This window comes from Neltuma alba, unplaced genomic scaffold (genome assembly GCF_004799145.2).
Source record: "Neltuma alba isolate B1F8T4 unplaced genomic scaffold, ASM479914v2 tig00001218_pilon, whole genome shotgun sequence".
NCBI classification, from domain to species: Eukaryota; Viridiplantae; Streptophyta; class Magnoliopsida; order Fabales; family Fabaceae; genus Neltuma; species Neltuma alba.
The window spans coordinates 51,809-67,998 of record NW_021632382.1 but is presented as its reverse complement, the minus strand read 5'-3'; the positions used below and the strand labels follow the sequence as shown (position 1 = coordinate 67,998).

At 32.5% G+C, this 16,190-nt stretch overlaps 1 protein-coding gene and 1 pseudogene across 1 annotated transcript; both read right to left on the bottom strand.

The window, feature by feature from the left end:
• Nucleotides 1-2,519: 2,519 nt before the first annotated feature.
• On the bottom strand, nucleotides 2,520-5,076 carry LOC114754148 (actin-7-like; annotated as a pseudogene).
• A 6,637-nt stretch (nucleotides 5,077-11,713) lies between these two features.
• On the bottom strand, nucleotides 11,714-12,633 carry LOC114754163 (photosystem I reaction center subunit N, chloroplastic-like). Its single transcript, XM_028942928.1, has 3 exons — nucleotides 12,247-12,633; nucleotides 12,028-12,153; nucleotides 11,714-11,939 (listed from the first exon to the last, which is right to left on the bottom strand). The coding sequence occupies exons 1-3, from the start codon at nucleotides 12,517-12,519 to the stop codon at nucleotides 11,850-11,852; spliced, it is 489 nt and encodes a 162-aa protein (XP_028798761.1). The 5' UTR covers nucleotides 12,520-12,633; the 3' UTR covers nucleotides 11,714-11,849.
• Between the last annotated feature and the right edge of the window lie 3,557 nt (nucleotides 12,634-16,190).

The window sequence follows — 16,190 nt, the reverse complement described above, 5'->3', positions numbered from 1 at the left end:
AACTACCCGTTCTTATTTCTACTCTCTTTTCTTTCGCAAACATGAATTATGAAATACGGTGTACCAGATCCACCATACCAAAATCCATATAGCTATGGCAAACCGAGCCCAAAGTAAACAAACAAGCCTGCAAATTTACACATCTGGCCCAATACAAAATCATCAGTAGTTGTCCAATTTAATTTCTGCTCAAGAAACCAATAGAAGTTAAGTTTAGCAGAAGGAGTTAGTTTCTGTTTCTCACGACGTAACGAACCAAGATTCAAGCCCTTGCTAAAAAAGCTACCCAACAGTGCCTTAAACACAAATTACCTCTAACAAGAGAATACATATGTCTTGCAAATAGACAATTTCCAATTCACGGTGTGAATATTTAGAATCCAAATATTTGTAATCATATTTTCAAACTCAAATCTACTGAAACATATATAAAAGTCATGAAAATGATTTAAAATAGTAAACTTCGTCCACAGATTAAGTGAAATCCTCCTTAACGTGGATGGCTAAAGCAGAGAGCACGGATGGTCCCGAGCTTGAGAATCCAAAGGTTGACAAATGGAAATACAACAACAACCCCAAGTGTGGTTGCTTAAATCGATTGCATAGTAATATTGTGTTTTATCAACAACCAAATATTTAGATAAATTGTTAATTAAAAGATCTCACTTAATAACTTCATTAAGTGTTATTTTCAGCTTTTATTCTTTTCAAGATGATTCCATATTATTTGATTAGTTTTCCTCACTAGCACATCCAATGACATTCTTTGAAAGGTTAACAAATAGAAGTAGTACCCAAAAAAAAAAAGTCTCCATGAGCTATGTATTTTATATTTTACGGAGGTATCTGTGATTCTCAAGGACAAATATTAAACAATTGATCTAGTGAACTTGAGGTACTTATCACTAATCAAATCAATACATGTGCATTTCTTTATTCATGATTTACCCTTTAAATAGCTTTTATTATTAACATTTTCTTTTTATGTACATTTAAAATTAACTTGTTCTAATTTAATTAGATGAAAGTACATTAAATATATGAGATTAAAGGCGTCTAAAGTTTTGTGTTTATATTAATAGGTGAGCACAATCAGCAAATCAATGTCTCCGATCTGTCTGTCATATGAGTGATATGATTAGGGTTTGGGAATTGGGACCACAAAGGATATGATTGGCATCGCAATCACAAGATCCCTAACCCCAGCCTTCAAAAGCAAGGACACCATTCCCATATGATACCAACCATTACCTTTTGCCTTTTTCTTTTGTGGAAAACAATTACCTTTATTTTGTCTCAAATATTTCATCAAAGGACCATTTTTACAACTTTCAACTGATTAGATCATTTGATTTTAGTATATCCAGGGGTGCAAGAGCATAAAGGAGAGACACAACAATATGACTGTAAAGCACTTTCTTTAAACTCTAATGATTTTAGAACCAAAAGCAAGCCAATTAAGCAAAAGAAAAAAAAAAAAAGAATCTTCAGTACATACACTCTCTAAATCTAAATATAAGCTAGTTAAGTGATTTGATTTGGTCTTACAATACAAAGTCCCCACTTTGTCCAGCAATTTAACTTTTTTCCAAACATTTTTTATTGATAATATATATTAAAGGGGATATTATGAATGAAAGTAATGATTAAATGAGGGGCTTTTAGGGGAAAAAACACACACTTGCTAACATTTGCTATAAATAACTACCTCAATTAGCTATCTTAACTTCCTTAATGCTAGTCTCTGCCCTCCTTGAAATTGGCACTTACATCATTTCTCTCCGCCTTGGTTTTTGTTGTCATGGTCTTGCTGTTTTTTTTTTTTTTGGGGCCAAAATGGTCTTGCTGTTGACTGTTGTATCTTTTTTATTCCTCAGCTTGTTGGAAGCTTGATTTGGTCGTTTAGGTAGTTTTTAATAATTGTATTTAAAATTATTATGTTCTGTCTTGTTAACTTTTTGAAGTGGGTGTCTGGTATATGCCGTTATTTTTGTGTTTATGTACTTCCCTTTATACATACAACATAATACTCATCCGATCTTTAATATAAGACTCATTTAACTAATTTGATTAGATTAAAGAAGTTAGATAAATTAGTTAATTATAAAAAAAGTAACACATTTTTCCTAAAATACCATAATCATCTTCCTTAATACCCCATCTCCCCTCTTCTACTTGATTATGATTGAGAGAGTATCTATAGAAATAATTTAGAGAAAATTAATAAATATGAGAAATGAGTCTTATATTTAGAACCAAAATCAACTCAAGAATTAATCTTATATTAAAGACCAGAGAAATACTATAATTTGGTTATTTCATAAAAAGAAATACTAACTTCCCCAATATATCTAACTCAGTCATTTATTTTCTTGCTGCATTTTATATTTCATGAATCAACACAGCCGCTGCTTCATTTGCAAGACAACTTGCGAAGGGGTCATTGCACTGTAACCAATTCACATTATGAACTTACAAATCTCGAGTCGTCAAATTTTTCAGACCATAAACACCCTAAATTGATCTCCAGAGAGCAACTGACAACTGATTCATAAAAGCCCAGAGTGTATGAACGCAAATTGACCATAATATAGAATTTCTCCATACATTTAACTATTAAAATTAATGTTCCAAGGGCAAAAACACCTTCAAATATGCAAATTTAAGCAAAAAAATGAGAAGCACATATTAAAAAATACATCACTCCTTTGCTACGGATAAGCTCTTGGAAAATCCATGGATGAACAAAGGCAATAAATGCCTCTTAAAACAACTTTCTGCCCACCGCTATGAACCAGAGTACCATACAATCAAAGCTCAGACTACCCTCCAATGACCGACACCAAAAACCAACTAAAGCAGATAATAATTCGCCATTAAAGCATCTTCAGAACTTAGAAGCATTTCCTGTGGACAATGGATGGACCAGACTCATCGTATTCACCCTTGGATATCCACATCTGCAATAACACCATGTGTTAGAGCTCAACTGACATGACACAGATTGTTAAGAGAGATGAATTAATGAGAAAATGTTTACCTGCTGGAAGGTGCTGAGGGATGCAAGAATTGAACCTCCGATCCAGACACTATACTTTCTCTCTGGTGGAGCCACCACCTTGATCTTCATGCTGCTTGGAGCAAGTGCGGTGATTTCCTTGCTCATTCGGTCGGCGATACCCGGGAACATGGTTGATCCACCACTGAGAACAATGTTGCCATAGAGATCCTTTCTGATATCCACATCACACTTCATGATAGAATTGTAAGTGGTTTCGTGGATTCCAGCAGCTTCCATTCCAATCATAGATGGCTGGAAAAGAACTTCTGGGCAACGGAATCTCTCAGCTCCAATTGTAATAACTTGTCCATCAGGAAGCTCGTAGTTTTTCTCCACTGAAGAGCTGGTCTTTGCAGTCTCAAGTTCTTGTTCATAGTCTAAAGCAACATATGCAAGTTTCTCCTTCATGTCACGGACAATTTCCCGCTCAGCAGAGGTGGTAAACATATACCCTCTTTCAGTGAGGATCTTCATCAATGAATCAGTTAGATCACGACCAGCAAGATCCAAACGGAGAATAGCATGAGGAAGTGCATATCCCTCATAAATTGGTACAGTGTGGCTCACACCATCACCAGAGTCCAAAACAATACCAGTTGTACGACCACTGGCATATAGGGAGAGAACAGCCTGAATGGCTACATACATGGCAGGAACATTAAAGGTCTCAAACATGATTTGAGTCATTTTCTCCCTGTTGGCCTTTGGGTTGAGAGGAGCCTCGGTGAGAAGCACTGGGTGTTCCTCAGGAGCAACACGCAGCTCATTGTAAAACGTGTGATGCCAAATCTTTTCCATGTCATCCCAGTTACTAACTATACCATGCTCAATGGGTACTTCAAAGTAAGAATACCTCTCTTTGACTGGGCTTCATCACCTACATATGCATCTTTCTGACCCATCCCAACCATAACACCAGTATGCCGGGGTCGGCCAACAATGCTGGGAAACACAGCTCTGGGAGCATCATCACCAGCAAATCCAGCCTGCAGATATGGAGCATATTTTAAAATATTAGTTGAGCTATGAAGCCAAAATTCATTGATATGTAGATGCAAACAACTCGACAAGTAAATAAAGATGCTAACCTTCACCATTCCGGTTCCATTGTCACAAACAAGGGGTTGAATATCCTCAGCATCGGCCATCTTTTACTAACCTGGAGAAAATATATGATGGCGTCAAACAAAGTCAGTAGTTCACAGACACGAAAGCATCCACAGCATTGGAGATCAGTTTTACTCAGAATATAATCATGTTTAGGTCAGTTACACGCCAGACGAACCAATATTTTATATTTTCAGAATTTGGAACATATTTCCGTTTAAAAGCTGCTCTTGAAACAGGAGTATTATTATCCGGGAGTTCGTAACTTTTAAATCAACCATGGTTTATGTCAAGGGAAGCTCAATGATCAGATAATGAGAGAGATTCAAAGCCAAGAAATAAACCAGCACACCAAAGTCAGTGATCAAACCAAAATCCTCTCGAATGTATCGAAATAAACCACTTTTATGCAAAATGGAAACAATCGACAGCATGATAAAGCTATCTGCAAAGAAAAATCCACTATTTCGACAGGAAAGTAGATCTCAAGTCTTAACTACAATAGATCAAGTAAAATGGCAAGCATCACCCAAAAAAATTGTAGATCGACTACATCTAACCGATAATCGAAGTCCACTTTAACAATCAGATCAGACGATTTACGAGAATGAAGAGAAAGAAAAGAAAATCTGCCATGATTCAGCATAGATGAGAAACAATTTGAGCAGAAACAATATCTACCGAAGAAAAATGAAAATAAATTATCACCAGTTGAGAAATCTGTCAAAAGCAAAGGGCAAAAGGAAACTCATTTTGTACTAGTTAATCATTTGAAACTAAAATGAAAAAGAAGAAAGTACAAAATGAATCGGGCGGGGAGACCGAGATATAAACAAAGAATCACCTTAATTAGAGAGAAAATAAACGCAGAAGATGATGGAGTAGAGCAGGAAGGAAGCCCAGAAAATGGTGGGATGGGATTCTAGGGGAGTCTGCTCAGCAAGAAGAGTGTAGCCTGAGAAACAGAACGAAGAATGAGAGAGGAGAGGGAAAGGAGGGGGATATATATCTATAAAGAAAGAGAAGAAAGAAGGTGTGCGGAATAAAATAAAATAAATAAAAAATTGAATACAGATTTGAAATTGAAATTGGGTTGGGACCAAATTTGAACAATTTCAGAATTCAGAGTAAAATCATTGGCACCACCAGCAAAGACAGGCCTCCCTGCCTCATGACCTTTTTTTTACCTCTTCATCAGATTATCCCATAATGATGTCGGCTTAAACTAAGCGCCTAGCGAGTGGCTTTTCTCATTGGCTCGGCTCGGCCCACTCGGCTTCGCTCCATCACATTTCAAATTAAGCTTTTGAGGGGGCGAGCAATCCAATGTTATCTTACCAGTTACCACTTGGCTTGGCGTAATTAAAATATTTTTCCTAAATAAGGCGTAAATAATTTTTTTTTTGGCATCAATAATTTAGAATTCTTAAACTTATAATTTAGCGACAATATAAATTCTTGAAGTGATAGTAATTCATAGTTAATGTTAAAAATTGTGGGAAAAATCAATAAACCAATACCCCTCATTCATTGATGCTCTGTTATCCTTCCTAATTGTAACATTTCAAAATCTGTTTTTAAATTTAAAGAAAATAATTACACACTTTTTTAATGTATAAATCCTATAAAAATATTTTTTTACAATTGAAAGATGTATATTTTATAATACATATATGTATATAATTTCAAATCAATTCATCGCAGTAAAATGAAATTTTGAAATGCTTGTAATTTTATAATATTGCCTCTATTTTAAAAACAAAAGAAAAGAAAAGAAAAGCTACCTCAATTAACCTAGCTAGTCGCTAAGATATTTTTCCCCAAGTACAGTTGGTCAAGACGGGATTTAATCTTGCCATCTCGTAGGTACCAAAAAGCTTAATAACCATTCAACCACTAATGCATCTAAACAAATTAAACACATTTGATTTACAATTTTTGTTTAGCATGATTCTTTAGTTATTTATTACTATAATAGTATAACAATTACTAATCATATTTTTCAAATTTTAAACTTGTTAAAATAAGTGAATAAAACCCTTCATTTTGATATTTACGATTTTTGTTTAATAATTTACTACGCTTCATGAGTTATTCACCATAATGATATAGAAATTGACAATCACTTTTTTCCAAATTTTAAACTTGTTAAAATAAAAGAATAAAGCCCCTCATCCAGATAATTCCTAATTTTTATTTAGGAATCCACTACATTTTATCAACTATTTGCCGTAACAATATGGCAGCTGACAATCAATTTTTTCAAATTTTAAACTTGTTGAAATAATGAATAAAACCCCTCCTTCTTAGGCTTCTAAATTATCACTCATTTCTATTAAACAGGGACATATATAGCTTGGAAGTTATTGAATTTTTACACAAAAATAATAAGATTTAAGAGTTTCATATTCATTTCAGTAAAACATATTGAGAATGACTTGTAAAAAGAATCAAATAAGCACCTTGCAATTTTTTTTCCTTCCAAGAATTTTGGGCCAAAAATAAAATTAATAAACTAGTGTTAAATAGTAGTAATAAAATATGATAAGGAAGCAAAAAGGGAAAAGAGGAAGAATCTATGATGAAGAAAAGCTTTTGGAAAAAGTGGGAGAAATTTTAGCTGGCAATATTCGGAAATGAGACACATGCTTGGTTGGCTCCTAAAATTGATGATGATAATGTGAAAGCAGACCCTCTGATTATTCCTCTGCCTCTTAAAGGCCTTTGCATGTGCCTACACGTGCTATCTAGCTATTCTTACAGCCATTCCCCCTTCTTCCATGCCATTTTCATTTGGGTTGTTGGCCTGTGGTTGCCGCCTACATAATATATAAATCATTCACTTATCTTTAACCATTTTAAGAATAAATTACAATATACTACTTCCTGTCTCAGATATAAGAGTTAATTAAAAATTTAATTTAGTTCCAAATGTAATACTCTAATCCATCCTATTTCCAATGTTTATCTATTTTGTTATCAAATAATTCATATAATGATTGCACATATTAAGGAGCGTTTATCAAGAGATAACTCATATACACATAATTACCAATGATATACTCCTCCGTCTCTTATTATAAATCTAATTTTTAAATGGGTTTGTCCCTTTTCATAAGATTCTCTTTGAGTTTGTTTGAGTATTTAATATATTATTACCTATTTTACTCCTAATTTAATATATTTAATACATTTTTTCTTCATTTATCTTACTATTACTCTTTCACATTTACCTATTTATATATAAGGATATATTTTTAAAAAAATTGCATTTGCTACATATTAATTATTTTTTACTAATTTTAACTGTTTTCTTAAACCACGTAATTTAGTTAAAATGATCTTATAATAAAGGATGAAGGGAATATTGGAGAAGGCAATATACATTTATTACAATAACTAACTTAACTAATTTTTTTTAGTATTTTCAAATTAGTTATCTAACTCTTATGTTAAAAACTGGAGATAGTATATGATTATGTATGAAATTCACATATTATACATTTACCCTCGTGGTTATGTTTTTTCAAGTGATTTCAAATATATATTCTGCATTGGCTTGTTTTTATGAATATAGAGACGTCAATCAGTAAAAATTGGTTTAGTTACAGTAAAGAACGATTACATACCTTACAAGATTAAAGTCGATTCTCTATATTGTTATTGTTAAATATTTCCGTTATCTTTGTTTACCTCTTCTGATTTGGATTTCCATTTCGCTCCTGTTGTTCTTTCTAAATTTCAGTAATGTATAATTATTATTGTTTTTTAATGACATTCTTATTAAAGATAGTTATGATTTAAAACAGGTGGCATTAATTGGAGTGCAAGACTGAAAAAGAAAAAATAATTATTATTATTACACAGTCACACCAGCACATAAATTTTACTTTCTCCTTAATTTGTGTGTTTTTTACCATGCAAACAAGTAACTAGTGAAGGAGAGAGTACTTTGTTAATAGATAAATAATCTACGAACATTTTCTTTAAATGTTTTTCCATTGCAGGACCTATTTTCGTCCAGATGATTTCTCACAACCCCAACTCACCATTTTTTCAATCTATAGGATTCTTTGTCAATTACATGAACTAATTTTTTTTTTCCAAAGACTAAAAAGAAGCATCATCCCAATACATCTATGCATATACGAGAGTTAGGATTTGTAATTACTTGTTCAAAACAACAAGCCACTCATAAAGAAAATTGACTTGATTAACCGCCAAGCGGTTTAGATAGACTAACAGGAGTCATTCCAAACTTAACAAAGAATTTTAAGTTCTAAACTTGAAATGGTCCTATCAAGTCTTGAATTTAGATTGGTTTGGGTTCATAAAGTTTCCCGTAATAAGGGGTCAGCCTAGCACATCAGGGGCATAAAAAAGACTTGGTCATCAAAATTCATACTCATATTTATATTATCTTTTTTTTAAAAAAAAAAAGTGGATTGGAATCCATTAAATGATGCTTCAATGGAAGTTTTAATATTGCCATAAGGGGTTGAATATCGGAACCTTGTCTAAACTTGTCAAACCATACAAACACCTTGCCCACACAAACCAACACTTGCCCAAACCTTATCCAAACTTGCCAAACCATACAAGCTCCTTACCCACACATGACAACACTTACTCGGACCTTGTCCAAGCTTGTTAAACCACAGCTATTTTTTGAACATAATTGGTATCAAGTTAGACTTTTTAAGACATTTTTGGACCCTTCCTTCGACATCTCGTTCCACCCTAAAAAAATAGGGGAATTCTTGAACTTTGTTGATTTGTTTTGGTGAGAAGAATCATAAATGGCGCTGAGAATGGGGCTAATATGATTCAAAATCCACAATTTTATAAGCGTCACAAAAAAAAAATGAAATGAAAGAAGAAGAAAAAAAAGTGAACTAGAAGCAAAGACTCAATGATGAGTTGTAGACATATGGGTAGCTTGAATATAACTCATTGGGGTGAATACACAGTAGCATTTTTATTGGCATGTTCCTTGGAAGTCTTATAGATCAGTTCATATCATACTGTGCTGGTTGGTACATACAAGGATCGTCCAAGTCATGCTATCCATGATTCATCCAGTCCTTACCTTACCAACCTTTCCCTGCAAGAAACATATCACCCAAAAAGGTTTCTTCCTAACATTAAAAATCAGATCAAATTAATTATTAAATGTCATATAATGCATGTAACTAATTAAAGATGCGTGATGGAGTGAACTAAGGTAGATGAGTAGTCCTAGGTTGTAAGGGAAGGGAAGGATGTGTAGTTTGGTGTACACACACACACATGAATCAATGAAACACCAAACAAATAAAAAAAGAAAGAAAAGAAAGAAAGATCCTCCCTTTTTTTTTTTTGGGCTACATGAGAGAGGAAAGATCGTCCCTCGTTTAATAATTGAGTGGGTTAGAAAAGGGTTTGATACCCCTTAGTAAAAGGTGTAATATTATGAGAGCTAATAATAGTTGAATTTAGCTGATTAGTTGGTAGTGCCACTCTTAATTAAAGCCAGGCGTTTGAATTTTACGAGGAAAAATTAATCATTTGATTTGTATGGTTTTAATTTAACTAAACTCAATTTATGAATTTTAATTCAGTTCAACTCAATTTTAATAAATTTTGACTCGATTATAACTTAATGTTTGAATTTTGAATTTAAAATGCACTTACATTTTAAAATAATAAAACTATAATAAGGATGAGAGTTATTTCGTAAGGATTAGGAGCTAATGTTCTGAACGGTAAATTATAAGAATTATAAGAATTAAATTACACTAACTCAAAGTTCATGGGTTAGCTTTTAAATGAGTCAAAATTATAGAAGCTATAAGTTACACCAAAATAAAGTTTATGAGTTATGTTCTAATCCGGTTAAAATAATACAGAAAAATGAAAAAAAAAATTAATACCATATTTGGTAATAAAATTTGATCTTATTTTAGTTTTGGTCTATGAAACTTGAAACTAATAATTTTGGTACGTAAACCTTGCTTTAGGGACAAAAACACAGTTTGAGGACCAAAAATTATTAAATGAACCAAAATGAAGTTAAATTTCAGACACCTTGATTACGGGTTTTAAATTTTGGAGATTAAAACCAAAATAAATCAAATTTTAAGAACTAAAAATAGCATTAATCTGATAAAAAAAGTTAACAAAATAAATCAAATTTTAAGAACTAAAAATAGTATTAATCTGATAAAAAAGTTTTCTGCTTTTATGAATAAAATAAAATTAGGGTAAAAAGAAGCATATGTTGTTTAGGGATAATGATGGAATTTAAATTAATTAGTGGTAGCGGATAATGCATAGAGCTATAAGAAAAAGGAAGAGATATTGAGGACCTAACTTAGCGGGAAAGCAGCAACGAAAATTAGTGGAGTTGGAAGAGGGCTCATCAATCATCATTGATGCGCAACGTAATGGTAAAGGTATGATGTTGGAATGCCGCTCCAATTATCTGAATGGGATCATCACCAGATTTGCAGCCTTGTTTATTTCCATTCTATTCCTTACACTATTACTATTATTATTATTATTATTATTTCTCCTTTTGCTTCTAAAGAAGTGTTTGGGTAATCCCAAAAGTATTTTTTAAAAATACTTTTTCACAAATCGAGACAAACTCTTCTATATATTTATTTCATATACTGTAAAAATACTTTTAAAACTATGATTTTGTTTTTATCCAAACACATTCTAAATCTGTAATTGCAATAAATAAGGAATGATAAAAGAGAGAGAGCGAGCCAATTTTTTTTTTTTGGGGGGACCATATAGAAAGCTACCCCGCTCTACTTATTATTATTGTTATTATTATTTGTTCCAATAAAGATTTCTTGTGCGTGATCTGTGTCCATGTCAGAATCCCTGCATGCCTCATAAATAGCTGCATTTGTACGTTACCTACAATGTTTAAAAAAAAAATAACAGAAGAATATTTCGTAATATATATGCATACACACCAAGAATATTATACTCCTCCGGTCCTAAATGTAAGACCCTTATATATAAGGGTCTTACATTTAGGACCGGAGGAGTAGTACAACTTAGTTTCATGTATTGAAATTAAATATTTCATGCATGCTTCGTGCTTCTCTCGCCCACACACGTGAGTTGCCTTCCTCATTTTTCTTCTTCTTTATTTTAACAGGTGAGGTCCAAATCGTGACCTTTTTATTTATAAGAAAAATTTGCATCTCACTAAGTTATAATATCACTGACGCCTTCCACATTTGTCTATGATTGTTTCTTTGGCTGTGCGAAATTTTACATTAGCTAGAAAAAGTTGAAATTATCAAGAAAGATACTGCCATAAATTGCAATTTAGGGGGGGACATTATGTATTAAAATTAGATTACCTTGTGATCTAATAATATGAAAACTACGTTACAAATAGGAAGTTTTCTTGAAAAAAAACATTTTTAAAACAAAAAATGAAGGCAAGAAAGAGGCAAAGTTCGTTTGGAAGCAGCTGTTAGAGCGTGGGAGAATTGATGACTGAACCCAAAAAAAAAAAAAAAGGAGAATAAATAAATAAGAAAAAGAAAGCGAAGAAAGAGAAGGCTAGAACACGAAGGAGAAGAAATTAGGTGCAGTACTGAAGACAGAGCAAACAGCTGAAATGATTTGGTTTGTTTTACAGGAATTTTATGTAATTTGGGGGATGGCGTTGTGTTCACCATTTCCAGAAAACATTAGATCCACACTTGTACTTGTCCTTCCCTTCGCATTCCAGGTCCAAATCTTCACTCAGGAATGGCACTTTCTGCAACCACATTTCAGTCCAAACCAATCAGCGAATGAACAATACGAATCAGAAAGAAATATTTCAATAGAGATAGATCGACGAGTACCTTTTGCTTCGCAAGATCTTGGCAGCCAGTGAAGTTCTCAGGGAACTTGCAGCTCCCAAATTCCACTGTGTAAGCCCTCGCGAAATTCGCGCCGCTTGTCGCTAATCTCTTCTTATCATTCAATTCCTACATCACCAACACCATACAAATCACCATCCATCGAGGAAGTAATTAAGCAGATCTCAAACAGGAATTGAGAAGCTAGGGCAATATTTGTACCTTGTTGGCCTTGCTTCTCTCGAGGTATTCTTCAATGACGCCGGCGTTTGCAGAAGAAGACGCGGCGGCGGCTGTAAACACGGTAGCGGCTAACAGAGAAAGAGCGGCTCTTCTTCCTTGAGGACCGGCGGACGAGGAGGCTTGCTGGGCCTTGATGACCGGCAATTTGGGGGAAGACACCGCCATGGAAGTGTGCTTGGGGTTGAATTCAGAAGAAGCCACACCAGATATGGCGTAGGTAGAAGCAAGCACAGCAGAGTTCATGGAAGCCATTGGTGCGGAGAATGGCGAGGTAATCACACAGACGCAGAGACGAGAGAGAGGGTGAAGGAGGAGTAGGAATTTAGTAGGGAGGAAGCGGGAAGATGCTTATGTGGATATGAGATCATGGAAGGGGATTAGAGATTGTGGTGGGCGTGTGGATAAGGCGAGATTGCCTCGTTCCTATTGGCAATTCTCAATTTTGATATACTCGGTTCTGATACTTCTGGGCCCCACCTCTATTTCACAATGTGTGCTTCATGTCTGATGCTCATCCCTCCCCACTCACATCTTGGTCAAAAATCACAGCATTTACATGTTGATAGAGAGAGCCAAGAAAATTGGAAAATTGGTCCACTTTTTATTAGGAATTTTGGTTAATTGTTTAATACTATATTCGATCCTAATTATAAAATCTTATTTGTAATATACAAATGAGATATTATAATTAGAACTGAAGGTAGTACATATATAATGTAGAAATGAAAGGCAGAACAAACTATATAAAGCCGTCTACCAAGGAAATTGAGTTACATTTTCAATTGCATAAAAATTTTAGTTTACAAACAAATTTTTAAGCATTAGTACATTTTTTAATAGTCAAACTTCATATAAAATTTTAGTTTAATTCGTTAATTTTATAAAGCATCTTTTCAATATTTTAATCTTAATAGGATTAGTCTCGGGTGGTATTTTTTTATGCTAATAATTTTATTTTAAAATATTATAATATATTAATATTTGAAAATATTTTATTAACATTTAAACATGTTGATATTTTTTGTGAAAAGGAATAATATTAGAATTAGAAATTTTAAAAAATATTATATAAAATTAATCTATGCAAATAAAAATGTGTATAAAGTCAAAAGACAAAAATGTACTTTGCTCAATAATTCCTTATAGCTGGATACACAAAAAATATTCATATCTAAAAAAAAAATTTCTTTTAGAGTATTCTATTTTTCACGTCAATTTGTGTCCTGTATATCAGGAGGAGCACTCAATTAATTTGAAAGATAATAAGTAATTTTGCCTCTTCAGCTCAAAAAAAAAAAGTCGTTTGACCAGCATTATGCCTCTACTTTTAAATTCCAAAAAAATAAATATATCAAATGATGTCATATGCATGATAACAATTTAATGTCCATAACCAATCTTATTTGTTTTAAATTCATAGCCCCATATCCGGTCAAAAAAAATTTCATAGCCCCATAAGAAAGTTTTTGGACCGGGGCAAGGAGACCGAACTGTGAGAGGGAAGGTTTAAAGAAGCGCGGACCAATCTTTAAGTAACGAATTGGGCTCCCATAAAGCCCTGCAATAAAGAAAGCCCACCTTTTGAACAGGGAACATTCGTAAGAAATAGAGAAACACATTTACCAACAAGAGTTGAGTTTAACAAAATAAACTAGTTTATCACAAAATGACCAATATTTAGTATTTGATTGTGTCTAAGATAGCATTGTCTCCGATAAAGATACTACGTATAGGTAGCATAAAAGTGAAGCATTTTGAAAAATAGAGTCCAGTCTTGTTTGGAGCTTGAGAAGCACAGTTCATAAAAATGTATTATCTTAGATTATGAGCCCTTCTTTTTTTCAGCCAGGACATTATGGTCTCATTTGGCACGAAACATTAAAATAAGAGATAGAGACTCTGATTGTAATTGAAAAAAATTCTTTAAAAAAGTTTTTAGTATAAGTAATTACTTGTTACCTGGAATTAGACAAACCCATGAAAGCATAATTGGGAATACGACTTTCTCTGATAATATTCCTTAATCCCACATACTAATAAACACTATTTTTTTCAATTTTAATTCTAATTCCTACACTTTATTTTTAATATTTCATACCAAATAGGATCTATGAGCCCTTCCAATGACGATGTCGACATTACGATATCAATATATCAGCATAATGTTTCTAGCCAGAATATAACAACATGATTAATAAAAGTCAGGTAATATTCGTAAGAAAAATATTGTTTATGAATCACGAATAATTTGTTTTACTTTAAACTCCAAGGGAGCACTCTGGAAAGAACATACTTGGTTCAGTTAGATTAAGGAGTGTTTGCTTTTTCCCAAAAGTGCTTTTTAAAAGCATTTAAGTTGAAATAAAACTCATCTCATATATCTATTTCATATACTGTAAAATTACTTTTAAAACTATGATTTAGTTTTCACCCAAACACTCTCTAAATTAGATCGAATGTGATTGATATGTGTTACTTTAGTAATACAGATAATATTCTTCGACAGAATTGAGGTTCATTTTTATTGAAAATTAGGAAGGAAAGTGAGCTGAAATAAAATTGTGGCTACTCTCCTCATGTTAAATAGGCACATTCTTGAAGTTGTTTCCCAATTAGGGGTGGAAACAGGCCAGGCGGCCTGTCAGGGGCCTACAGCCTGGCCTGTATTTGGCCTGACCTGGTCTGGCCTGTTTTTCAAAAGAGACAGGCTCAGGCCTGTTTGAAGGCTTGTTAAAGTTAATAGGTAATGATATTGTTAATAATAGCAAAAAATGTTGCTATTAAGAAATACAAATAATGTAATAAATGTTGCTCTCTAGACTCATAGTTTTTTAATTTGTCAGCAAAAAATAGCATTGATAACTAATAATGTAACTTTCATTTCAGCATTCTTTTGCAAGATAAATCTAAATAAAATCAAAATCAACGAGGTTACCGATTATATATAGATGCAAGAAGATGATTATCAGCATAATAATATATTTTTAAGTCCATAATAAATAAATTTCATCCTATCTTTTTATATTTAAGTTCCTTATTATTTTGTATTTTGTAGGAATTTATACGCCGTTTAGTTAGTGTCCACGTTAATTTTAATCAACAAATTATAAACACGAGGAGTAATGCCTTCGAAAATTTTGTAACGAAGCAACCAGAATTAAAAAAAATACAAATATATAAGGAAGAATTAGTGTGAAGTTCTTGAAAAAAAATTTAATTATCAAAAAGTCTAAATAGTAAATACTTTTTTGGTCCTATTTATAGGATAAAGAGAAAAGACATTTTTTGCTCATATTTATAAAGCATTGAGAAAATTTTTTTGCATAGATATACTCCTCCGGTCTTTATATAAGACCTATTTAACTAATTTGATTAGATTAAAAAAATTAGTTAAATTAGTTAATTATAAAAAAAGTGAAACATTTTTCCTAAAACACCATAATCATCTTTCTTAATATCCCGTCCCCCTCTTCTACTTGATAATGGTTGAGGGAATATCTATAAGGGTAATTTAGAAAAAAATGATAAATATAAGAAATTGGTATTATATTTAGGATCAAAACCAAGTCAAGAATTTAGTCTTATATTAAAAATCTAAAGAGTATAATTTTATGTTTTCATTTATTATTGTGTTGACTTTGTATAATGTACATTAAATAAAAATAAAATTAGAAAATTAAATTTTAAATAAAAATTAATAAAATTTAGATTTTTTTTATATATGTTCGACTGAGGATTAAGCAACAGAAACCTTTCGTCATTCTTACATACTCCTCGGTTGTTATTTGACTTTTTGAGTCGTTAAATTTCTCCTTTGAAAGTTAACGGTAACTCCTTCAGTACCTAATTCAAAAAAAGATACAACTATAAAAATATTTCCTTCTAAATATCTTGTAAATTGAATAGTACTACGGCTTGGCAGG